Source organism: Aquila chrysaetos, chromosome 7 (assembly GCF_900496995.4).
Source record: "Aquila chrysaetos chrysaetos chromosome 7, bAquChr1.4, whole genome shotgun sequence".
NCBI classification, from domain to species: Eukaryota; Metazoa; Chordata; class Aves; order Accipitriformes; family Accipitridae; genus Aquila; species Aquila chrysaetos.
Window position 1 is genome coordinate 16,827,858 of NC_044010.1, and position 21,499 is coordinate 16,849,356.

The window sequence follows — 21,499 nt, forward strand, 5'->3', positions numbered from 1 at the left end:
AAAAAATTTTTAAGCAGTTCCCAATGATTATTTATATTTTCTTATGTAAATCCTTTCTTTGTGTTGATTTAGCCCAGAATTATACTCAGGGCTGGGAAGCAGGACTTTTTAAAGCATCATGTCTTTCAAAGCTTTGCATTACCACTCTGGACCTTGGTCTGCTTTCATATAACAGTGCAGTTAACTGGGGATCAGTAAACCTGCTACCAGCCTCTCATTTCTACCATCACTTTACCCATCTGGATAAGGTGAAATACAGGTTTTGTTCATTTTGGATTTAAGATTTGCAAAATGAGGAAGCTGTTTAGAACATTTAAAAATCCCCAAGGCTGTTTTTGAGTCAGCAATATCAGCATGTGTTAAACTAAACAATAACTTATGTTTGTTTTTTCTTTGGTTAGTGCTTGAATAACCAGTGCTCCCATATTCCAGTGTTGCTTGGTTATCTGTTGCAGAACTAAATCATCAATCCATTTACTAGAACATTGAGTCACAAATATTGAATATTGTTAACTAGGAAATTACGATTCAAAATCACAAACAAGCAAGCAGGTAAAACCTTTTCTTTTTACCCCACTTCTGCCCACTCAGTCTTTCTTAGGGCTACAGCCATTGATTTTAACGTTCAGTTGTACAAACCATCCCAGCATCTTTTCCAATGTGTTATAGCTGTAGTCTCCTGGGCAGGCAAAGCCTTGATGAATATAAAATGGAAAGGGATGCCACGACTGTATACAGCTAAAGAGGATGTATTAGAATGGACTTAACTTCTGTATTGTGCTTCTGTAAAGGAGGGCATGTTTCTGAAAGGAAGAGCAAGGGCTGCAGCTGAATACACCCAGCACTGGTCAGTGGAGCTGATATGCAGAAGAGGGATTAGAAACCCACCAAACCTGCTGCACCCTGGGCCCAAACAGGGTGGCCAACAGAAATATTAGAGTTCATGTCCTCACTTCAGAGCTTCACGGACTAGAGAGACACAGGCCATTAAAATACATGCCTGTATTTTGCGGAGGAACTATCTGTAGTAATAGCTGCATTCATTATGATGGTGTTCATCAGTCAGAAAAGAATGGGGCCTCATAGAGCAGGACATGTGGAAGAGTAATCGACAGTTGCTATGCCAAGGTGGGACTTGCCACAGAAGTAGCTGCTGAAAGTTTTGCCAGGACACAGGACAGGGGACCCCCAAAGAGTCTTAATGCTTCTCTTACAAGGATCCTGATAATGCTTTAAACCATATTGCTGTTAAGAATATCATATTAACTGAGCAGTAACAGGATTTCAAGGGATTGAAGTTTGCTGGAAATAATGAAGAAAAAACCCCAACAGGTCTCTCCAAACTGGAAGCCCTTCAGCCCTACCACCTATGTTTTCTGGCAGGTCTGTACATAGATAATCCCTGCCTCCTTCCACCCGGCTGTTTATTAGTTTGAGGCCAGGTTGTCTTAGGGAATGATGAAGATCTTTGGATGGATGATTTATCTATGGACGGGTTATCTCCTTGATCAGGAAAAGAGAACGACTGGCTCAACAGCTTCCAAGTTCAATAACCTCCTTTTCTTCTTAATAAATCGCTGAGGCATGAGAGGCTTCCGTTCCTTGCTGGCATCTTTTACACTGTGCCCAAAGAAACAATCATATCAGGCTCAGGAAGGCAAATGACTGAAAGGGCAGGGAAACAGGAACCGTCCCCACGGATGTCCTCCCCAGAGAGGCTGGGAACATGCTCTGCTGTGGGAAATGGGAAGCTGAGGTCAGCCAAAGTGCACGGCAGGTATGCACATCTCTCGGGACTGGAAGAACAGATAATGGCCTGTTTTGCCATGCCCATCGCTCCCCTGTCCTGCTTATGAGCTCTCCCAGGCCGCCTCCACACCTCATGTGCACAGCGCACCTCCACCGCATCATTCCGCGGTGCGGAAATGAAGGCAGGGAGATAAAGGTGGAGAGTGGGTGGTGACAATGCTCCTGAGAGCCCTGAGCCTACCACTCAGCAAGGCAGGCCTTGGTGGTGTTAGAAGAGCCCAGAAGAAAGGAGTGGGGAATGAGCCCGCATCAGAAACTGGAAGGCAACAATCCTGATGCACAGTGAGGTAACACAGGACATTTCCAGACGTACCCACTTGTTCAGGTCTTTCAGAAGCTTTGTTCTTTCCAGCTCCTTGTGCCTAAGGATGTTAAGAGATTGCATAAAAAGTCTTGATAAAACAAACATATGGAGATCCCCTCAAGAGGCTGGGAGATATTATTAGCCCCTCTGTTACTGGCAGGCCTGGAGCAATTAATTATTACCAGAGGTATTCCCAGGTGCTTGTCACTGCTTTCCCTGGATCCACTTTACATAGTCCAGATTGGCTGTAAGCAACATGTTCCCTAACTGGTCTGATACCTCACAACTCCTGATAGCAGTTAATCCATTTCTCTGAGGAGGATCTCAGTAGTGGTGGGAGGGCCATGATCTAGACCATATGCAGAAAGAAATTTGTGTCTCTGGACCACCTAAGTATGCAGCATGCGTATGTATAGTCTTAGATCTTCTCAGTGACGTCCTTCAGCTGATGTGCTCCACCTCCACATCTGACCAGTATGTTCTAGGCAGGGGGCAGAGAAAGGGCCAGGTAAGAGGAGGCTATATGGGGACCTAGGAAAGGCATTTTGTATATGATGCTCCATAATGCATGTGCTACACCTTGCCTACAAGCTCTGGGCCCTTTCCCAGTGCACTTTTTCAGAAATAGCATCTGCACTGGCATGAGAACTTAGAATATCTAACCAGGACACTGTTGTAAAGGTCTGCATTTCTAGAAATAGCCTGGTTAAGTTTTAAGTGAAATCATGCTGATCCATGAAATCATGTGTCTAAAACAGTATTCTTTTCCTAGCCCTGTTTGTGCTGCTGCTGCGGTACCATAGCACCTACCTTTGACATGTGAGAGTTCATCTCCTTTGCTTTACACATTCTTTGTAAGTTTAGTGCAGTTTTTATTATTAACCATGCTGTTATTAAAAGGAGAATCATGCAGGTCAGCTGGTATACGTGAGAAATATTTGCTGGAAAAGGGATGCAGAGTCAACTGAAAATACAGATTATATTAGCAAAAAGAGTGCTTTGTCAACAAAGTTTACACTGATTCTATAAGTAAAATCAGTGACATAAAAGTGATCTTCACGTCAGTTTAACTCCATCTATTTAACAATTGTAAAAGTACTGTAAAAAAATCATATTCACGATAGATATTACTGCATCACCGCAACTTTCCTGTGTTTGCTTTGCCTTGGTTTTGTATCTGCAGAAGAAGTTTAAGAAAGGAAGGATGAGGGAAGAGAAAGGTAATACCAGACACACTGTGCCTTCCCTTTTCTCATTCATAGCATCCCTCGGTCTCCCCGGTGCTGTACAGTGCATGAATGAGAGAACACCGCCCGCTAGTGGTTTAGGCTGCAGAAGCCCGAGGGACCGCTTGCAGAGACTGCTCCTTGTTTCTGCTTTGCTGATGTACTCCGGCAATTGTACTGGGACAAGGTGGGTGGTTTTTATTCCTCCCGCCCTCAGATAAAATCAGCACCTCTGGAAAAGGTCAGCGCTGAACTGAGCGAGAACAGAGGTTCTTACTGGAAGTGCCATGGGTCGCTCGCACCCTTTTTCATGTTTAGCCTCAATGTCCAGACGAAACACTCTAAATAAGCTATGGAATTTAATCTTACAGTTACTACAGTAAGAGAACAAATTGGTTGAAATGTGGTTACGGTGAGCAAACACCTCTAAATCCACACCACGTTCAGAGCCATCGGTGAAGTTAAAGAACAAAGCAGTGGCCCTCCTGAAGCTTCCCCGAGGACAGCCCTCCTTGCAGGGCAGTGTGGAGATACCTCTGGTAGCCTGGGGTGACCTAGCCACCAGCATGGGAAGCAGCATAGCACCACTGTTCTTCACGCTGCCCCAGCTAATTAGCCCCACTCCAGAGGAGATAATTAATTCAAGTGGAATGCTTTGCTGACACAGCCAACCTGCTCCCAAACCTGAGCTGGTATCTCCCCGGCTCAGCATTGCACCAGGTGGTGTAGACAACCTGGGATGTCCAGGCTGAGTTTTCAGCATTGGTAGCAAGATACTTTTAAAAAAACCAAAACCAAACTGAAAATATTTCTCTGAGATTTCTCTAGGTCTGTGGCCCTACATAAAACTGTACAGCCAAAGACCTCAGAAAGCCTCCCTCTCCCCCCAGATTGTTTTCCTGCTTATGAGGTAAGATCATCCTTAACAGATGTTTGTTTACCTCTTCATAAAAACCTCCTGTGAGCCTCCCCAAGCAGTGTGGTGTAGTGCTTTGCTATTCTTACCATTGCAAAGTGTTTTTCTAATGTTTAGCTATATCATTTTTATTGCAAATTAAGCTGATTATTTCTTCTTTAACTTCTGGTGAATGTAGAGGACAACTGCTTAGTCTCTCCACCCATTATAACAAATGTTTATGTGCTGGAAGACTGTTATCATGCCTCCTCTCCTGTTGTTCTTTTCCTAGAGAAAACAAACTCAGTTATTTTATCCATTCCTTATAAGTCATGGTTTTTTGCATGTCTTATCATTTGGTTGTTCTTTTTTGGACTCTCTCCAAATTGTCTACATCTCCTGTAAAATGTAGTGCCTGGAACCGGACACACTGTTCCTGTTGAGAGCTCAGTAGTATCGAGTAAACGCACATAATAATTGCTTTCTTTGCCTTATACACAAAACTTCCCTTAAAGCATCTCAGAATGAGATTTGTCTTTTTCTGTGGGAATCTCACTTAACAGTCTCATAGTCAGTCCCACCCCAGTTCTTTCTTTGCTGCACTGCTGCTGAAATGGTTACGATCTAGTTTGGATCAGCGTATTTGGTGCCTGTGCAGTCACCTTTCCTGAATTGTATCTTGGTACAGTCACCTCTGCAGAGGGCAGCCCTGCTTTCCAGTGTCTCACATTGCTCTCAAATTCTGATCACCCCAGCCCCCCTGCCTTCAGGAAGGACTGCTGCCCCTCTACCCCAGCTGTCATCCTTTTGGTTTTCTCCTCTAGTCTGTTGACCAAAACACACAAGGAAATACTGAGCAGCCCTGGAGGCAGAACTTCAGGGATATGATCCTCCCAGCTGGAAAAGTGAAGCCCTGATAATTACCCTTGATTATGGTACTTCAACCTGTGTAGCCTCTGCATGGTGACTTTGTTTGCTGCTCCGGGAGCTGCAATCTAGACATTTTCTAAATGCTCACTAAAGTCAAGGTATTTTACAACTACCATTTCCTCCTCATCTACCAGGCCTGTTAGTCAAAGAGGGAAATTAGCCTTGTTTGACAGGATTTGTTCTTCAAAATTCCCTGCTGGTTGTTTCTTATCACCTTATTGTCTTTCAGCTACTTATAAATTGATTGTTTCATAATTGGTTCCAGTATCTTTCTAGGTATCACAGTTAGGCTGACTGGCCTGTAATTCCCCAGATCCTCTTCTAACAGTAATTGTCAGAGAAGAACTGCATTTAAGTTAAATAGATTTTGAAAGACATTCCACTTTTGCCCTGCTTATCTTTATTCATTGTCTAGTTTTGTTCTATCCCTTAAATTAAAAACATGTTTCCCATGAGTATTTATCCTCCACTTGAGGCTCAGCACAATCCAACCCTGCCTTCGCTTTTCTCCTGTGTTCTTGCCCAAACCTTCCTGTTACTTACATACTTCTCCAATTTCCCTCCTTCTTGATGCCTTATATGTTCCTTCCTCTCTTTTCTTTATGGTTTGTTTGCAGTTTCCCAGCAAAATATATTCCCCAACAATTTATATCCCCCAGTGCCTGGAGGCTCTGAAGAGAGTCCTGAAAAAATCTCAGAGCTCTGCCCTTAAAATGTGGACAGTGACATTTACCAGTCTTGTAGGGACATAGCAAGTTCTGCCTAAAGATTTGCCCAGGGCTAGCTACATTTAAATGATTTCTGAGACCAGTAGGTGGCAGAGAGAAGATGAAATCTGGGACACTGGTCCTAGTGGTCAGACCAATAGATCGCTTTGGCTCTAGGATGGATGGACACGTGTTATTATATTAGAAAGCAGGTGTCTGCTAAGTTGGGTAGCGTCTAGCAAACAAGAGTGTTGGGTAAAGCTCCCACCTTCTTGTAGGCAGGTTGAATATATTTAGCGTTCAGCTTCAGCCATGAGCAAAAGGTTTGTGTGTTCAGCAGAAGAACAGGAAGCATGTGCCACTTTCTAGCTAAGCAGATCAGGAGAAGATAACTTTGTTTGAGGGAGAGGTATCGTTATCCAGGGTTGTGCACTATATAATTGCACAATCTGCTATCATGCATGAACAGAGCTGTTCAATAGCATGGCCCTGCCTTGTCCTGACATCATGTCTGTGTTGGAAATCCATTTGGAATGAAAAATCCCACATTCCCCAAGTGACCTTGTAGGCTTTGCGCAAAAGGCTGAGTTGCAGTGGAGACTTCACAGTTTCAGTGGTGCCAGAGACAGGAGCTCAGTCACCAGCCTCAAAGAAGCTAGAGGATGAGAAGTCAGCAATGAAGCAAAGTTCTTTCCAAAGAAAATAACATTTTAAAAGTGCAGGAAATGTCTATGTTTCTTTGAAGGCAAGAAAAGTCCCAAAGGCAAGAAAAAGTAATTCTGAGTAACAGTGTTACTCTCATTAGCTGCTACTATTTCTAGCGCTGGTTTTTGGAGATGGAAGTACTCGGCACTTCTACAGGTTGCCTAATGAGAGCATAAATACTGGACCAGGTACACAGGTTGGAAGTGTTCACCATTACCAGTCTGGCACTGTCAGTGTTGCAGTTCTTTTGCAGACTCGGCAAATGAAGCTTGCTGTGTGTGAGGTCCAGTCTTCTAGAGCTTTGGTTTTATGGTCTCTACTCCTTTCTTTCACAGCCATTGCTTTCATATTACAAAGGCAGCCCTGACTTCCAGCATTACTCTGATGCCTGAGAGAATCAAGTCCCCTTCTTGCTCTTCTCGTGGTCTACCCTCTCCTCTTCATCCCCATCTCAAACAACCACTTCCCTGGGTAGCCCAGTACAAGAGGAATTCCTCACTGGCCATCTTCATCTTCATTTAGGCCATTTTCTGCAGCCATTTTCTTCAGGGGAAGGAGGCCCTAGTGAGCTGGAGAATCTGTCCCAGAGCTCAGTGGTGCCTTTTTAAAAGGCATCCAGTTGAAGGGACTGTGTGGTTTTCCCCAAACCCAAAATGTCCAGCAAAGTCAGTGTGCCCCATGTTAAAGGCTCTGCACCCTAGTGATAGCAAAGAAAGTCACCCTGATCATTCAGATGAAGGTAACATATACCAAATGATCAGTGACTTGAATATAATTTCTGCATCAGCTGCATCTTGCAAGCTGTTCTGCAACTTGCCAGACAGTGTTTGATATTTGGATAGTGTTTGCAAATGGCAGATAGAAGGTTAATGGGAAATGTCTCTGACAGTAGCTGGATGTAATTTAGAGATGGACTACAGCCATGTAGTTACATACCAGATTTGGGTTTTGGCTCATTATATTAGACAGATAAGGCCCAGAAAAGGATATGCACATTCAGCCAGAGCTGAGTTTTCCAAAAAGACAGTTTCAGTCTGAAAAGGGATGGGCAGGTTAACATCTGAACTATCTGGCTTCTGTGATGCACCAGCTTGCAGGCACTCTTTAAAGGTGTTAGCTGCTGGTGGTATCATTTAGTTCTCCCTCTCTTACTGTTTCCCAGAGAAAGGATGAGGATGGCAGTGATGACCAGTCACTCATGTATTAATCCTAGTTTATCTCAGTAGCATATAGCAAAACAAAGCAACAAAAGTATTCCTTACTCTTCCCTACTGCTTATTCCTCTTGTTGATCAAATTGTGCCTTGTCTTACTCACTTCATGTTCTTGGAACTTGTGTCCTCTCCTCTGCGTGTCCTCTCTCCAGGAAGACTATGCAGCACAGGCTGAAAAATGTCATGTATAGACCTCTACTACTTCTCTATTAAGAGAATGATTTATTAAGGTGTTCAGAATATGACCTTCATTCCAACTGCATGCATAGAGAATGTTTTTCTTTTGTGTCTCCAAACTGATCACTCTTGAAAAATATGATTCTTTTCCAACTTTCACTTATCCTTTAGCTCTTCTGAAATCCAGTTTGAAAAACATCATCTCTCTCTCCAGTTGTGCTTTGTCCTTTGGGGCTATGCAACTCAGCTTAAAAGCTGTTTGGGAAGACAACTGCTGAAATGAGGCTCTGAACTTACATGGGCACAAACGCCCAGAAACACCAAAGAGGCATCTTTTGAAGATACAAAATTTTGTGGCCCTCTTATTATATCATCTCATTCAAACGACAGCATTTCTAGAGACAGAGCATCTCCCAATGCCATTCTGGGGAATTAAATTCAGTGTTGAGTATGCAGAAAGAGAGAGGAGAGCTACTTGCTGCTTCATCACTTTATGAGCCTGGTGTCTGTATCATTGCTTAGCAGATCTTGCTTCCAGTAATCCTCTTTTTCTTCAGAGCTGAGCACCAAGAGCACATTCTGAGCAATTCATATGGAAAGACTACAAAAATAACATCTCAGAATAAAGTTATATCCTTTGGCTTATAATCAAAACTCACAGGGCAGTTAGTTGTACTTGTGGATGCATTATTGAGCCTGTGATTTTTCTCTTCTGTGGGCTCTCCAGCATTTTTGCAGATGGCTGGGGGTAGGTGAGTGTGCCTGGGGTAACATTCCTGTTTGCTGGGCTGCTGGAATTCAGCTATGCTCCTTAACAAAACAGTTTGGTTTAGACATTTTTGATGCATGTGCATGTGCAAGATACATTTGGAAGAAAAACTAAGCAGAACTAAGAAACTGAAAGGCGAGGTTGTAAAATTGGTATTTCTCAGCCTTGATTAATATTGACTGATGATCTCATTTTCCCATACCGCTTCTTTTTCCAGGTAAAAGATGTTAAAGAGCAGTCCAAAGTATCTGACGATGCCAAATACAGACCCCGTACCTCAGTGACGCCTGTGCTGGAAATCAGCAATGCGACTTGGCTGTCAGAGCTGGGTGTAGGGTAACAAAATAATTCAATTAGTTCTGCCACTATCAGAGATGTTGGCACTCCCTTGTCACCTGTCACACAACAACACCTAAAGACTAGCAAGTGGGGACACACACAGAGCTGTGCTGAACCATAGCAGAATTGCAGAGATGCTTTAGTCCCTGCTTAACTGTGCAAACTCCCATTTATGCATGTATTAGGTTTTTCACTGCCTGTCGCCTGTTCCTCTCCCCCCTCTGCTTTTCATGTTCAGTGGATTCTCCTCTCTGTGTCTCTGCCTCTCTTTCTCTATTTTTTTCTCCCTATTGTTCCCCATGTCACTAACTGTCACTCACTTCATAAAGCCGTCTGGCTCAGAGCTTAAATATTGCAGGGCAACTAAAACCCACCATCAGAGCCAATTCAGTCATATCTGCTCAGTCGTGCGACAAGATTGGGACTTTTAGGGTAGGGAAGAAGAGAGACAAAAGTTCACTCTTCCCTGCAGAGTGCCAAGAGAGGAGGGGGACACATTTCTTCGGTGGAGCCTTTCACAGCGGCAAGTTGCTTGCTCAACGTCCTTAACCTATACAGTCTTTTTCGCTGGTAGCGTACTCAGGTTGCAACGTCTGGAAGTGCGGGGTGGGGGTTTGCAACAAGTGAGTTAAGAACACGAGTCTGTTGACTCTGAGTGGGCTTAGGCAGTCTCCTGCTCTTTCTTTATGACAGGCAATTTAAGGGAAAAGGTGACTGCCTAAATTCATCGCTTGCACCTTTCTTGAGACTTGAGGGGTGACTGCTTACAGGTGGAATCCTAGACATTTGAACTGGTTGTACCACTTATCTTCAGTCCACCCAAAACTGTTCCTTGCAGTGGAACTGATTGAGCAACCTCGAACCACTTCACTTGGAGAAAATAGGATGGTCATGGCAGAGTTTTGAAAAACGTGACTAGTTCGGAAGTGATCTCAGGAAGAGTTTAGCCAAATGTAGCAAGCTGAAACAATACGTTTGATGGAGTTAGACAGGAAACATTTTTCCTTCTCTTGTACAGTGAGTTTTCTGTATGATAAGGTTTATCACATCTTGAATGCCGCTCTTGTGTGCTGCAGTGGAAATGTTCAAATGGTAGCTGTGGATATCAGCGTAACTCACAAAGAAAGAAAGGGATGGAGTTAACCGCGGTGCCTGGGGGACAATGAAGTTTATATTGTGTGTAGTCGTGTTTTTTACAGAGTTGCACATGACTGGTAACTGTTGGGTGTACTTTGCTCTGTGAATTTGCAGAAAGAGAATGTTTAAATCAGTTTAGATAATGTATGTAAACAACATAATCTTCTGCTAGATTTGTTAATGTAAGTGCTGACATTAACACACTCTTTTACACGACTTTAATGACTGAGAAAGTAGCAATTAAATTATATGTTTGCCGCTTATGCATGCAAGGTGTTTGTGCAAGCTGAAGGACTGTGTTCTGTTCTTCGTTTTCTAACATGGGTGTCTGGGGTTAAAATTTTACAAGGTTTGAAGGCAAGGAAAATGAGTCCATCTTGGTTTAGAAAAATGACATCAGAAGGATTTTTTTTTTGTTGAAAATTTGTGAAATTCCCCAGAGCTGTAGAAATCTCAATATTTTGTGTGGTTTTCTATGTGTGAATATGTACACACAGTAGTTGAAACTGCCTGGTATGCAATGGTGTGTTGTAATATATGGCATTACAAATATATCCCAGTGGTATCTGAAGGAGGAGGGAAGTTTAGATACTCAGTTTTCCATGCAGTTGATTGTACATTCTTTTTCCCAGCACTTGTCTATGTATGTCTGCATTTAGGAAACTATAGATGGAGGTAGTATCTAAGAGATGATCTTCTAGATCCCTGTGACCAGCTATTCCCTGCTTCACTTGTCATGGTCCACAAGTTGGTCTTTCTGGATCACTGTAATATTCTGCATTCCTCAAAGACTTCAGACTGCTGTGGCGTGTTAAATCAGCCCATCCCAAACAAGTTTGCTCTTTATTTCCCTCATTCATAGATTTTCCCTTGCCTAAAATTATATAGTAGGAAGTTGAGTATACGCAGGATGAAGTCCTGGCCTAGCAATAATTTCTTATCATGCAAAAATAATGACAGATGTAAAGTTTGACTTACATTACTTGAAAATGGACTACTTTCTTAGCTTTCCTGTAGGATACCTGCAGCTGGCTTCCAGTTCTGTGTTAGCCTGAGATAGCACTGACATTTTAGAGAGAGAAAACAGTATTTTAGGTCCCAGTTATAGACCTTTGTGTTTTCCTTCAGGTTGGTTGCAAAGTCAGTGTGGCAACTGACTTCAGAAGAGGATACAAAGAATAGCCCAAAGAACACCAAATCATTATACTGTATATCATGCATACTATATAGCAAAACTAGTATATATGGTAGTTATTAAGCTTATACAGTATTACTAAAACAATAATGGTGTTGTAATTGCTATTCTTACCTAACAGAGTGATTTCTAATGTAGAATTAATATATGCAACCTTAGAGAGAATTCAGGTTTGTATAGGTGCAAGATGTGCACCAATTCAAGATCTGTTTGACCCATGTGTGCAGAAGAGCTTGGGTGCTTGAAAGCTTCACTCTCTTTTCTAACCACTGCAGCTGCATGCTGATAAATCTGTTCTACTGTACTGCTGGCGAGTGTTTGTACGTGTACAAAATTTAAGCAGGCTCATACAACTGAGCCTGCAAGGCACCACAGAAGACTCTTACCTGGACAAGGAGTTAAATATACCCCCCCTCCCCGGCTGGAAAGTAATTGCCCATTTAGAGCCAGGGAAGAAAGAATTTAGCAAGCAGTTTGCTCTGGCTTCCCAGCCCTTCTCTTGCTAATAAATCATTGTGATCAGCCAAATAAGCAAGCAAGCAACCTTCTTTCTGTTCTCAAAGTATATTAGGGAAATACTTACTGGTTGAAAGCAACAAAAGACATCAGTGGGAAAACCTGAAATCTTTTAAATTTAGCATAATTTGTGGTCATTCTCTTTCTTTTTTCTTTCCTTAGACAGTAAGAAATGGGTGACTGGAGTTTCTTGGGGAACATTTTAGAGCAGGTGAACGAGCAATCCACTGTCATCGGGAGAGTTTGGCTCACAGTGCTCTTCATTTTCCGCATCCTGATCCTGGGAACAGCTGCCGAGCTAGTGTGGGGAGATGAACAGTCAGACTTTGTGTGCAACACCCAGCAACCTGGTTGCGAGAATGTCTGCTATGATGAGGCCTTCCCCATCTCCCACATCCGGCTCTGGGTCCTGCAGATCATTTTTGTATCCACACCTTCACTCATGTACTTTGGGCATGCCGTGCACCATGTCCGCATGGAGGAGAAGAGGAGAGAGAGGGAGGAAGCTGAGAGGCGTCAGCAAGCTGAGGTGGATGAAGAGAAGCTGCCCCTGGCTCCAAATCAAAACAAAGGCAACAACCCTGACGGGACCAAGAAGTTTCGCCTGGAGGGCACCCTCCTGAGAACCTATATCTTCCACATCATTTTCAAAACCCTCTTTGAGGTGGGATTCATAGTAGGTCAGTACTTCCTTTATGGCTTCCGAATTCTCCCCCTTTACCGCTGTGGGAGGTGGCCCTGTCCCAATCTTGTGGACTGTTTTGTCTCCAGGCCCACGGAGAAGACCATCTTTATTATGTTCATGCTGGTGGTGGCTTCTGTGTCCCTCTTCCTCAACCTGGTGGAGATCAGTCACTTGATCCTCAAAAGGATCCGGAGGGCTCTGAGAAGACCAGTGGAGGAACAGCTGGGGGAGGTCCCAGAGAAGCCCCTCCATGCCATCACAGTCCCCTCCATCCCAAAGACCAAAGGCTACAAGTTGCTGGAAGAAGAGAAGCCAGTGTCCCACTATTTCCCTCTCGCAGAAGTAGGGGTTGAGCCCAGTCCCCTTCCATCAGCCTTCAATGAGTTTGAGGAGAAGATTGGGATGGGACCATTGGAAGATCTCTCTAGGGCATTTGATGAGAGGTTACCATCATATGCACAAGCGAAGGAACCGGAAGAGGAGAAGGTAAGAGCAGAGGAGGAACAAGAAGAGGAGCAGCTGGGACCTCAGGGAGAGCCAGGGGTGAAGAAAGCAGCGGAGGAGGTGGTGAGCGATGAAGTGGAAGGGCCTTCAGCACCTGCTGAACTCACCACTGATATGAGACCCCTCAGCAGGCTAAGTAAAGCCAGCAGCAGGGCCAGGTCAGATGATTTGACTGTATGAAGGTGCAGGATATGAGGAGCACATGAAAAGGAAAAGGTTGAAGAGAAAAGGAGAGATAAAGAAAGAAATCAAAAGATATTTTTAAGCAAAGTGCTAAAATGGCCATTTGAATATTATTTCCTCTTGAGATTCTCAACTGGAAAGGTACTATCATGGTGACTGTGCCTTATTTGCCCTGTATGTCCATTTAAAAAGGAACATTTTCCCTGTTTCCACATGCCAGCTAACTCCTTACAGTAATAGCTACATTGTACACATAACTGATGTCTTTTAAAACCTAACGTGGCAGTGAAACCCAAATGTCACCACTGTGAACGTATTTACTGGAAGCTTTGTGTTCCACATTTCTCTAGGAACATGGGGACGATCTGTCTCTGCAGCCAGCAAGGGGGATGACTGATCAACAACTGTATCTAGTATTTCTTTTTCTGTTTCCACCTCTGGCATGCTGAGCAGATCTTCCCTTCGCTGTTGGCACAGAATTGCAGTTATTTAATTCACAAAGTGAATTCTGTGCTTAGCATCAACAGACTAAAATAGTAAGCACTATTTCCCCTCTCTATTCAGAAAATAAGGGTCAAAATGTCCCCAGTTTCTCTGTGAATGAAAATCTGAGTTAGGTAAAAATATTTTCCTTTATGTCAAAAATATTTCTGCTCTTCAAGTGATATTGACAGTAGGCAAGGTTAACAGTAGCTCTCTACTAGGATTTAGCAGATGCCCACAGATGGATTATTTGTTCCCAAGAGGGTCATCCAGCCCCGAGCCTATTTCAGAGCACTGGAAAGAATAAATTCAAGTGATATTTTTTACTTGTAGTCTTGTGATTTAAAGATCTGCAACTCGATTTAGCAAAGCAAGCGTGGGAAGGCTTCTGTGAAAGGAGGAAACAGCTACAGCCGCCAGAGCATGAAACCAAACACAAGTCTTCATGGCATGATCCTGACATGTGCTCAGTTCCTGGAGCTCCCAAACTTACAGGCACTCAGCAAATCTCAGGTACAGAGTCCTGAAGGCACCTGTGTACCTAAACCTGGGGTCTAGGTAACTACGTGCCTATTTAAACCTCTAAATACAAAACTGGTTGTTCAAGTTTGAAAAGTCTGATATGAGAATAGTTTTTTGACATCCTTTGTTTTTAATTTGACAGACGGGAGCCATCCAGTGGTTTACGTCTCTATTAAATGCCAAAGTCTCGAGTAAAACAAGGCCTTCCAAAACATGATTTAGACCTTTTGTGCCAACAGGTCTGTAGAGAACTCCCAGAGCCTCAGCAAAATCTTTTTTTGTTACAAAAGGCAGAAACACATGTGCTTGCAAATGTTTTAAATCCCTGTGGATTTCTAATTTTAGGACTACAGCAGCATCTTTTGGCTGAGACAGTGCAGCAATGCATTCAAAAAACTTCAGGTTAACAGCTGTGTCCCCCCAAAACTGAGCCTCATGCCAGAAAAGTGCAGGTATGCACTCTCATCTGCTCTGCTCTGCAAACCTCAGACCCTGCCAGCTCAGCAAATTCTTTCTGCTGGGCTGCAGCCCATCCCATTGTTCCCAGGGCAGGCTCTAATCCAGGTCGGGAAAAAAAAGGTCTTTGGCATAATGCATAAAACTCATCCCGCCATTAGCTAGAAAAGACCCTCTGTGGTCTCCCATTGTAGTAGGGCTGACTCCAAGCCCATTGAAGTCAAATGGGTGTCTGAGAGCGCTCTGGGTAGGCTTGGGCTCATACCTCCAGTCCTGCTGCATCCTGTCACTCGCTGATCTAACCTGTTTGATGGAGTTCCCCTGCCTTGTTATGCAGCTGCCCTGTATGAGTGCAAAGGTGGCTAGACTTCACTGCTAAGTGAAGTAAGCTGTACATATGTAGAAAGTTTGTAGGGTGCATTGGGATTCTTCAGCATCACAGCGGTGCCACGTTTTTTTGGTTTTTTTTTTTTTACTATTAATCCTTTTGCTCCTCTTGGGCCTGCATATTTTCCCAAGGTTTGCCGCCTGAGGTCAAAATCTTTGCTCCCTGGACAAAGGCTGTTAGGTTGTCCTCCCTTGTGAAGGAAGACTGGAAGGTATCTCCTCAGTTTTGGGAAGGAATGTGACAAAGCAACACATGCAAAGGAACGTGCAGAGAGAGAATCTGGAGGCTACCGTTTATCCACTCTCTTGATGCAGAAACAGGAGAACAGTTAACACAAATGAAAGGCAACTGAGGAAAGAGAATGTTTTTCAGCAGGAAAAGGGTCCACTGTGCCCAGTATTCTACTAGAATTCAAGCAAGGGCAAAAATTCAGATGAACAGCAAAATCACTACACTTATACGAGATGGGATCTATTACTTTTTATTTTCTTCACAGAAAGATAGAAGAGAGTTTTAATGGTTCTAAGCATAAACCAGCCCACTCGTCAAAAGGGGTAGGAAACACACTTGCCTGTAGGTAAAAAAAATATATATATCTGTAACGGTTCAGTATGAGCTCTCTTCCATCTTCAGAGCATCTGATCCTTCCAGATACCAACAGACTAGATGAATCACCCCCACACTTGTTTACTTCTAATTACTTGACAAGTCCTTTTACATACAAAGTATTTTAATAACCATCCCTGTTCCTGACCTCTGACATGCATACCTTCATTAGATCTCTGGACTAATTCAGATGAGTACTTATTCATCACAGGTATATGGTCCACACTATGGCTGTTGGGCGGTCCAGTCTTTAATCATCAGATGTTGAGTATGTCATTCTTTTTCACTGGAGTGCTTCAGTAAAATGCACTATATGCAGTGAACTCAATGGACACCCTGTAGTTCTTTCACAGCTGCCACAGGAAAGCTCGTTTCTTCCTCCGGGTCATGACAGCACAATGAAACAAACCAGCATTTTCCTCCTGTATCCAGTCACCTGCTTGTTGATTTTTTTTTCAAGCTGGTTTTCAAGTACCCTGCCAGACTGCTAGCAAATCTGTAGCCACCAAGTATGAGCCACGGCATCAAGACAGCCCTTCTCGGCAAACTGAGCAGGGAACTAACAGTCTGGCCTTCTGGCATTCAGCCTCATCTCTGCAATGAAATCACTGTGGGACTGTCAGCAAGTCATTCTTCCTTGTACAATTGGGAATAATTTTCTACCTCACAAAGATGATGTGAGGCTCGATATATTGTGTTAGTAATAGAATGGGAGGTCCTTGGATGGAAGGCCCTACAGATGAGCAAAGGATTATTGCTATTTCTGGATGTGATATCATATAAATGGGTTTTATTCCTTCTCAATGAGACAAATTTAATCATTTATTCAAGAAATTGCTAGTGAAGTTGCATAACAGCCTCAGAGCTATGGATTCAGTGTATGATTCTACTCGAAAAATAAGTAAGCAAAACATAGATATAAAGAACAGGGAAAATTATTTTCTTGGGAAGGGGGAAGTCACTGAACAATTAGAGCCATGCCTGGATCATTTAAAGGTGTGTGTACCCCCTCGGCTCTCTGTGCAAATAAATAACTGGCTCTCTGCAAGGAGCATTAAGATGCAAGTGTCAAAATCACCAAAGGAGGTAAAAGTAGAAGAGAAAGGTAGTGTCTTAGCTTACAATAGCATGTGGGAGTTGGTATTCTCTAGTGTCTAGAGCAGTGGACCTAGGATAATAATCTTAGATTTATTTCCAGCTCTGCTTCTGACTTGCTGTGATAATCACTTTACCTCTCAGTGCCTGTTTTCTCCACCTGTAAAATGGGTGTAAGAATTTCCACCTACCTCACAGGGATGTTGTGAGGCTTCTTTAATTCTGTTTGTAAAGTAAGTAGGAATGATCTGATGAAAAGCACTGCTGAAATGCATGGTATCCTTGTTCTTTCCTGGCAGAATGGCTAAGTTGGTTAATATGTAACTCCTTGACCAGGCGGGCATTAGTTTGAAAATGTGAACACTGCATTGCACTGACAACATCAACGCAGATGTGGATTTGCCATGAGTAAAAAAGACTCCATTGATCCCCCACCCCTCTCTCCCACCTTAGCCTTGGCCTGGCCGTATGAAGCAGCGGTGACAGTGTGGTTACATGGACCCCTCTTCTCCATCCCCAGCATCCATTCTGGGGCAGCATTTATGCTTAAATAAGACAGTTCCTGGAGGGGGGTGCAGGTTGGTGGAGCTCTTTTTTTGTTTAAAAACAATTTTAAGGGCTTTGCAAGGCATGTGGGAGAGGGTTGTATAATGCACAATATTGCTGGGCTTCTGTTTTAAACCACTCAGTGCAAACTCCAAGTAAATTTTCTAGAGTCTCCATGAAAGAGTTTACAATTGCTTATAGCACGCAGAAAAAAAGCCCCTCTTCGTGAATGCAAATCCACAAATTATCATGTTATACTGATTCTTTCCTCTAAGTGCGATAGATACCAACGATCCCTGAGTGCTGAAACACAACGAAGTACAGATTCCTCCTCCTGTAGGAGTGGAGACATTTAGGGGGATCTCTGCTCTCTAGGTCTGTGTGGGCATGAAATCTACTTACTGAGGGAGGAAAGCCCAGTCTCTCCTGCCACTCAGTAACTCACTGACTGTGCAGTTTTACATTTAAAGAGCGGCCATGTCACACAATGCCAAAAAAAAGTGGCAGTTTGCTGTTTTGTATAGAAAATGGCTTTTCAGGCTGACAACTGAAAGTAATCCTAGCCTAGGCGTAGTTTTGTTTAGTAAAGACAGGAACAGCTATGAGAGCTAGACTAAAGCCTTCCTATAAGCCTGAGGCAGTTGTGATAAAATGGTATGTGGTGCCAGATTTCCCAAGGGCCAGGGTTGGATAAACATACCAAAATCAGGGGACTTGTCTAAGTATTGGAATAATTTTTTTTCCCCAACAGAATGATGCTATCATTTCTTAGGCTCTGTGTGTGCTACGCCTTTTAACATGGCTCGGGAAAGGCTTTTTGCCAACACCAAATGTGCTTATACAGTTGAGTAGTAACCATGGCAAATAAATGTGTATTGACTTGCCAAGATGTAGCCTGGCACACAATCCTTTCCTTGCAACTAGCTTGGCATGCACCTATTTCAGTAGAACCAGCAAGACTCGTGTCTCTGTCAATAATTCAAGTTTTTCTCTCAGCAGTGTGATGTACAAAGAGACATTGAAGATTTGTTCAACCTAGAGAGGAGGTGGCTAAGGGGGTGGGGAAGTCTAACTGCTGTCTTCAGGTACTTAATGGGGAGTTACAGGGAAGATGGAGCCAGACTCTTGACCGAGGTGCACAGCAAAGGATCAGAAGCAACGATCACAAAGAACAGGAAGGAAAATTTTGACTTAAAAGTTCTGACCAGGAAAAAAATTGTTCAACTGGAGAGTGGTTCAGCACTAAAACAGGTGCCCAGAGACGTGGTAGGATCTCCATCCTTGGAGGATGAAGACTGACTGGGAAAAGCGTTGAGCACCCTGGTCTGACTTTGACGTTGGCCCTGCACTGAGCTGAAGGCTGGACCAGCTGGTCCCTTCCAGCCTGAACTATCTATCCCATGGGAATTTGAAAACTCAGTGCAGCCACTGCATGTGGAACAATGGGTGTGGGGCACTTTCTGCCTCTCTGGGGTGCTCTGGTAGAATTTGCTTAGGCTGTCCCAGCAGACAACACCAACTAAGTGGGCATTGCAGCAGAGGCTGATGCACAAACACAGTCAACTGATGTTTGGTAGCTAGAAAAGCTGCTTGAGGCCAGAACTATGTGTTGTGTAACTGGTTTGGAAAGAAGATTACAAATAAAATAAAATTAAAAAGAAAAGAGTATGCTTGTCAACAGAGAAAATCATGGAAATATAAGGGGCTTAGGTCTTTCCAGCTCCCTTTAATTTCAGTGTCAAGTGTGCCTTTAAATCCATCTGAAAGTGCAGAGGATGGCATTTTAATGTTCTGTCAACAAAAACCTGGGTATTTTAAAGCTTGCTGATCTGGGATGAAGCAGAACTGAATAGAAATGGTGATTACAGAGCTACTGACAGAACATTTTTAAAAAAAAACAAAGACTGTTGGCCTTCGCCTTGCTAGATCCAGCCTGACACAGTAAAAGCAAAACAAGCCATTTATTGGTTTCCAAGGAGGAAAGTCTGTATTGCTTGGAAAAGTCATGGAGTAGCCTACTGAAAAACTTTTAAGTCAACACAGCAACAAATTTGTGGTGACACATTAAACAGAAAAGTTGGCTCCTATGGTGTTTCCCTGAAGCTCAGGGGAGAGCTGGATTGAAGGATGATGGGGATAAGGAAACGCAGTTACAAATAAGCATACCAAAAAATCCTGGATTATAGGCAGGCTGCAGGCAAAGGCCGAAGCGAAGAAGCCTGCAAGCTCATGGGCCGAGTACCTCATTGTAAGGATAAGGCAAGCCAACGTGAGACATGAATTAAACCCAGCCTGTTACCAAATCTGGTATTTCTGGATTTTAAGGTGGTCAGCAACTTTAAAGTAATTTAATTGAACTTTTATGCACTGGTTCCTCTATTTAGTGGGTAGAATCCAGAACCAGAAATAGCATGGGCAAAGCTTTTTTTTTTCCAAATCCTTCTACCTAAGTATATGAAGAATTACTGGGACAAAAATGGTCAGGTAAGTTTCTCAATACATATATGTTAGTTCAGAGAAAAGTCATAGACAACCCCATAAAGGAATTCATCTATTGCCAGTGAACATCATCATCTGAACTCACCAAAAATAAATTCGAAAGAAATTCAGAAATCAGAATGATGTCGGATTACTCCCAGCTTCAGAGCTCCTGTTCATGAAAACCTTTGGAGAGAAAAGAAAATGGATGGCCAGCTGCCAGCTAAGCCTATTTGTCATGAATGTGCCCTGTAGCACTTTCTGGAACCCTGTGCTATTTCTAAATATACTCTTGGCCAACAAACTGCCTTAATTCAATATGCTCCACCTTTCCACTTTACTTGAAAGGCTTGACTTCAGTTCCCTCTACAAACTGAACATAAAATAGCCACATTCACACTTTAATATGGGGAAGAATAAAATATGGAACTGAGTGGAAACCTGCCAACGTACTGACCAGCCCTTCTTCCTCGTGCGCTGCCTCTCCTCTCTGGCCACCTCCATCTATATTCTCTTTAATGAAACTACCAGCCTCTCACAACTGAGAAGTTGTCTTTGTACCTGTGGAGTGCCATGGACCCTTCTCCCCACACATGCACATCAGCAGTATCTAAGGAGGAACAACATGGAATAAATTTCCCATTTTCTTTTTACACTTTTTGTCTTCCCTGAAGGAGAAGTCCTGGGACTAGGGGGTGGATCTAAGTTTTTCCAGTAGGAATTATCTTCTTCCCTGTGTGTTTCTCCCCAGGCTCAGGAATCAGTAATTTACAGCTAAGCAGAGACATGTTTCAAGCCTATGTATAAACACATGCAAAGAAGAAATTTTAAAGAGCTATGACCAAACTCTGCCTTGTTTTTTAACCTTGTGTTGAAGTGAGTAGAGTTGCCAAGGTGTAAACAAGAGCAGAATTTGGCTTTGTATAATTTATTTTTTAAAGGATTTCCTGTTAACTTCTGTCTTTAAAAAGCAACCAACAACTAATCTTGCCCCACAACCTACCAATACAGAACAAAACCACAAATCCCTCCAAACTCAGGAATCTCACCGCTTTAGGAAAGATCAGTTTCTAAGTAGCAGATACAGAAAGGAAGAACAGGGAAGTCCTGATCTCAGCTCTGCATTAATTGGCAGCAAGACCAGAAGCTGTAAAAAAAGAGGCCTCAGGTCAGATATGATAATCTGCTCCCTCAGTTCATTTCCCTGTGAAAGCTGAATGTCTCTTTCTCTTTGCAATGCTGTAGACAAAGAGACAAATTTCAAACCAAGATGACTGACAGCAAGACAGAAAGCCAAACAAAGAGACTGTAGGACTAATCCGGTGACTCAGCACAACCAAACATAGATTTGTTTTCCTAGTGAAATGAGTTGTAATGAATAAAGGTTCCTGATTTTCAATCAGCAGGGGCTCTGTGCTTTGTTAAACTCCCAGCTAGCCCCACTTGATTCTTTCTCTTCCTGTATGTTATTCCAAATACAGAGTTTTGAGCGGCAAGGGTTAGGTGTATTTTTAAGAGGAAAAAAAGATACAGACACCATTAAGTTCAAGCGGGGACATGACTGTGACATGAAGGATTGGATCTCACACCGATAGGCATCAGGAAATTCCCTGTTTGAACTATTACTTCCC

At 43.0% G+C, this 21,499-nt stretch overlaps 1 protein-coding gene across 2 annotated transcripts in view; it reads left to right on the top strand.

Annotated features, from left to right (window-relative positions):
- Window positions 1-15,033, top strand: part of GJA8 (gap junction protein alpha 8) — a 62,708-nt gene extending 47,675 nt beyond the window's left edge. Inside the window, exons 8-10 of one of the 2 annotated variants that reach the window (XM_041124712.1) lie at window positions 12,085-13,093; window positions 14,442-14,538; window positions 14,645-15,033. In XM_041124712.1, the coding sequence (XP_040980646.1) occupies window positions 12,095-13,093; window positions 14,442-14,516 (1,074 nt within the window). In that variant the 5' untranslated portion in view covers window positions 12,085-12,094 and the 3' untranslated portion in view covers window positions 14,517-14,538; window positions 14,645-15,033. Of the gene's footprint in view, window positions 1-12,084 lie in introns of both variants that reach the window. The other variant, XM_030020543.2, reaches the window with a different exon arrangement.
- The last annotated feature ends 6,466 nt before the right edge of the window (window positions 15,034-21,499 follow it).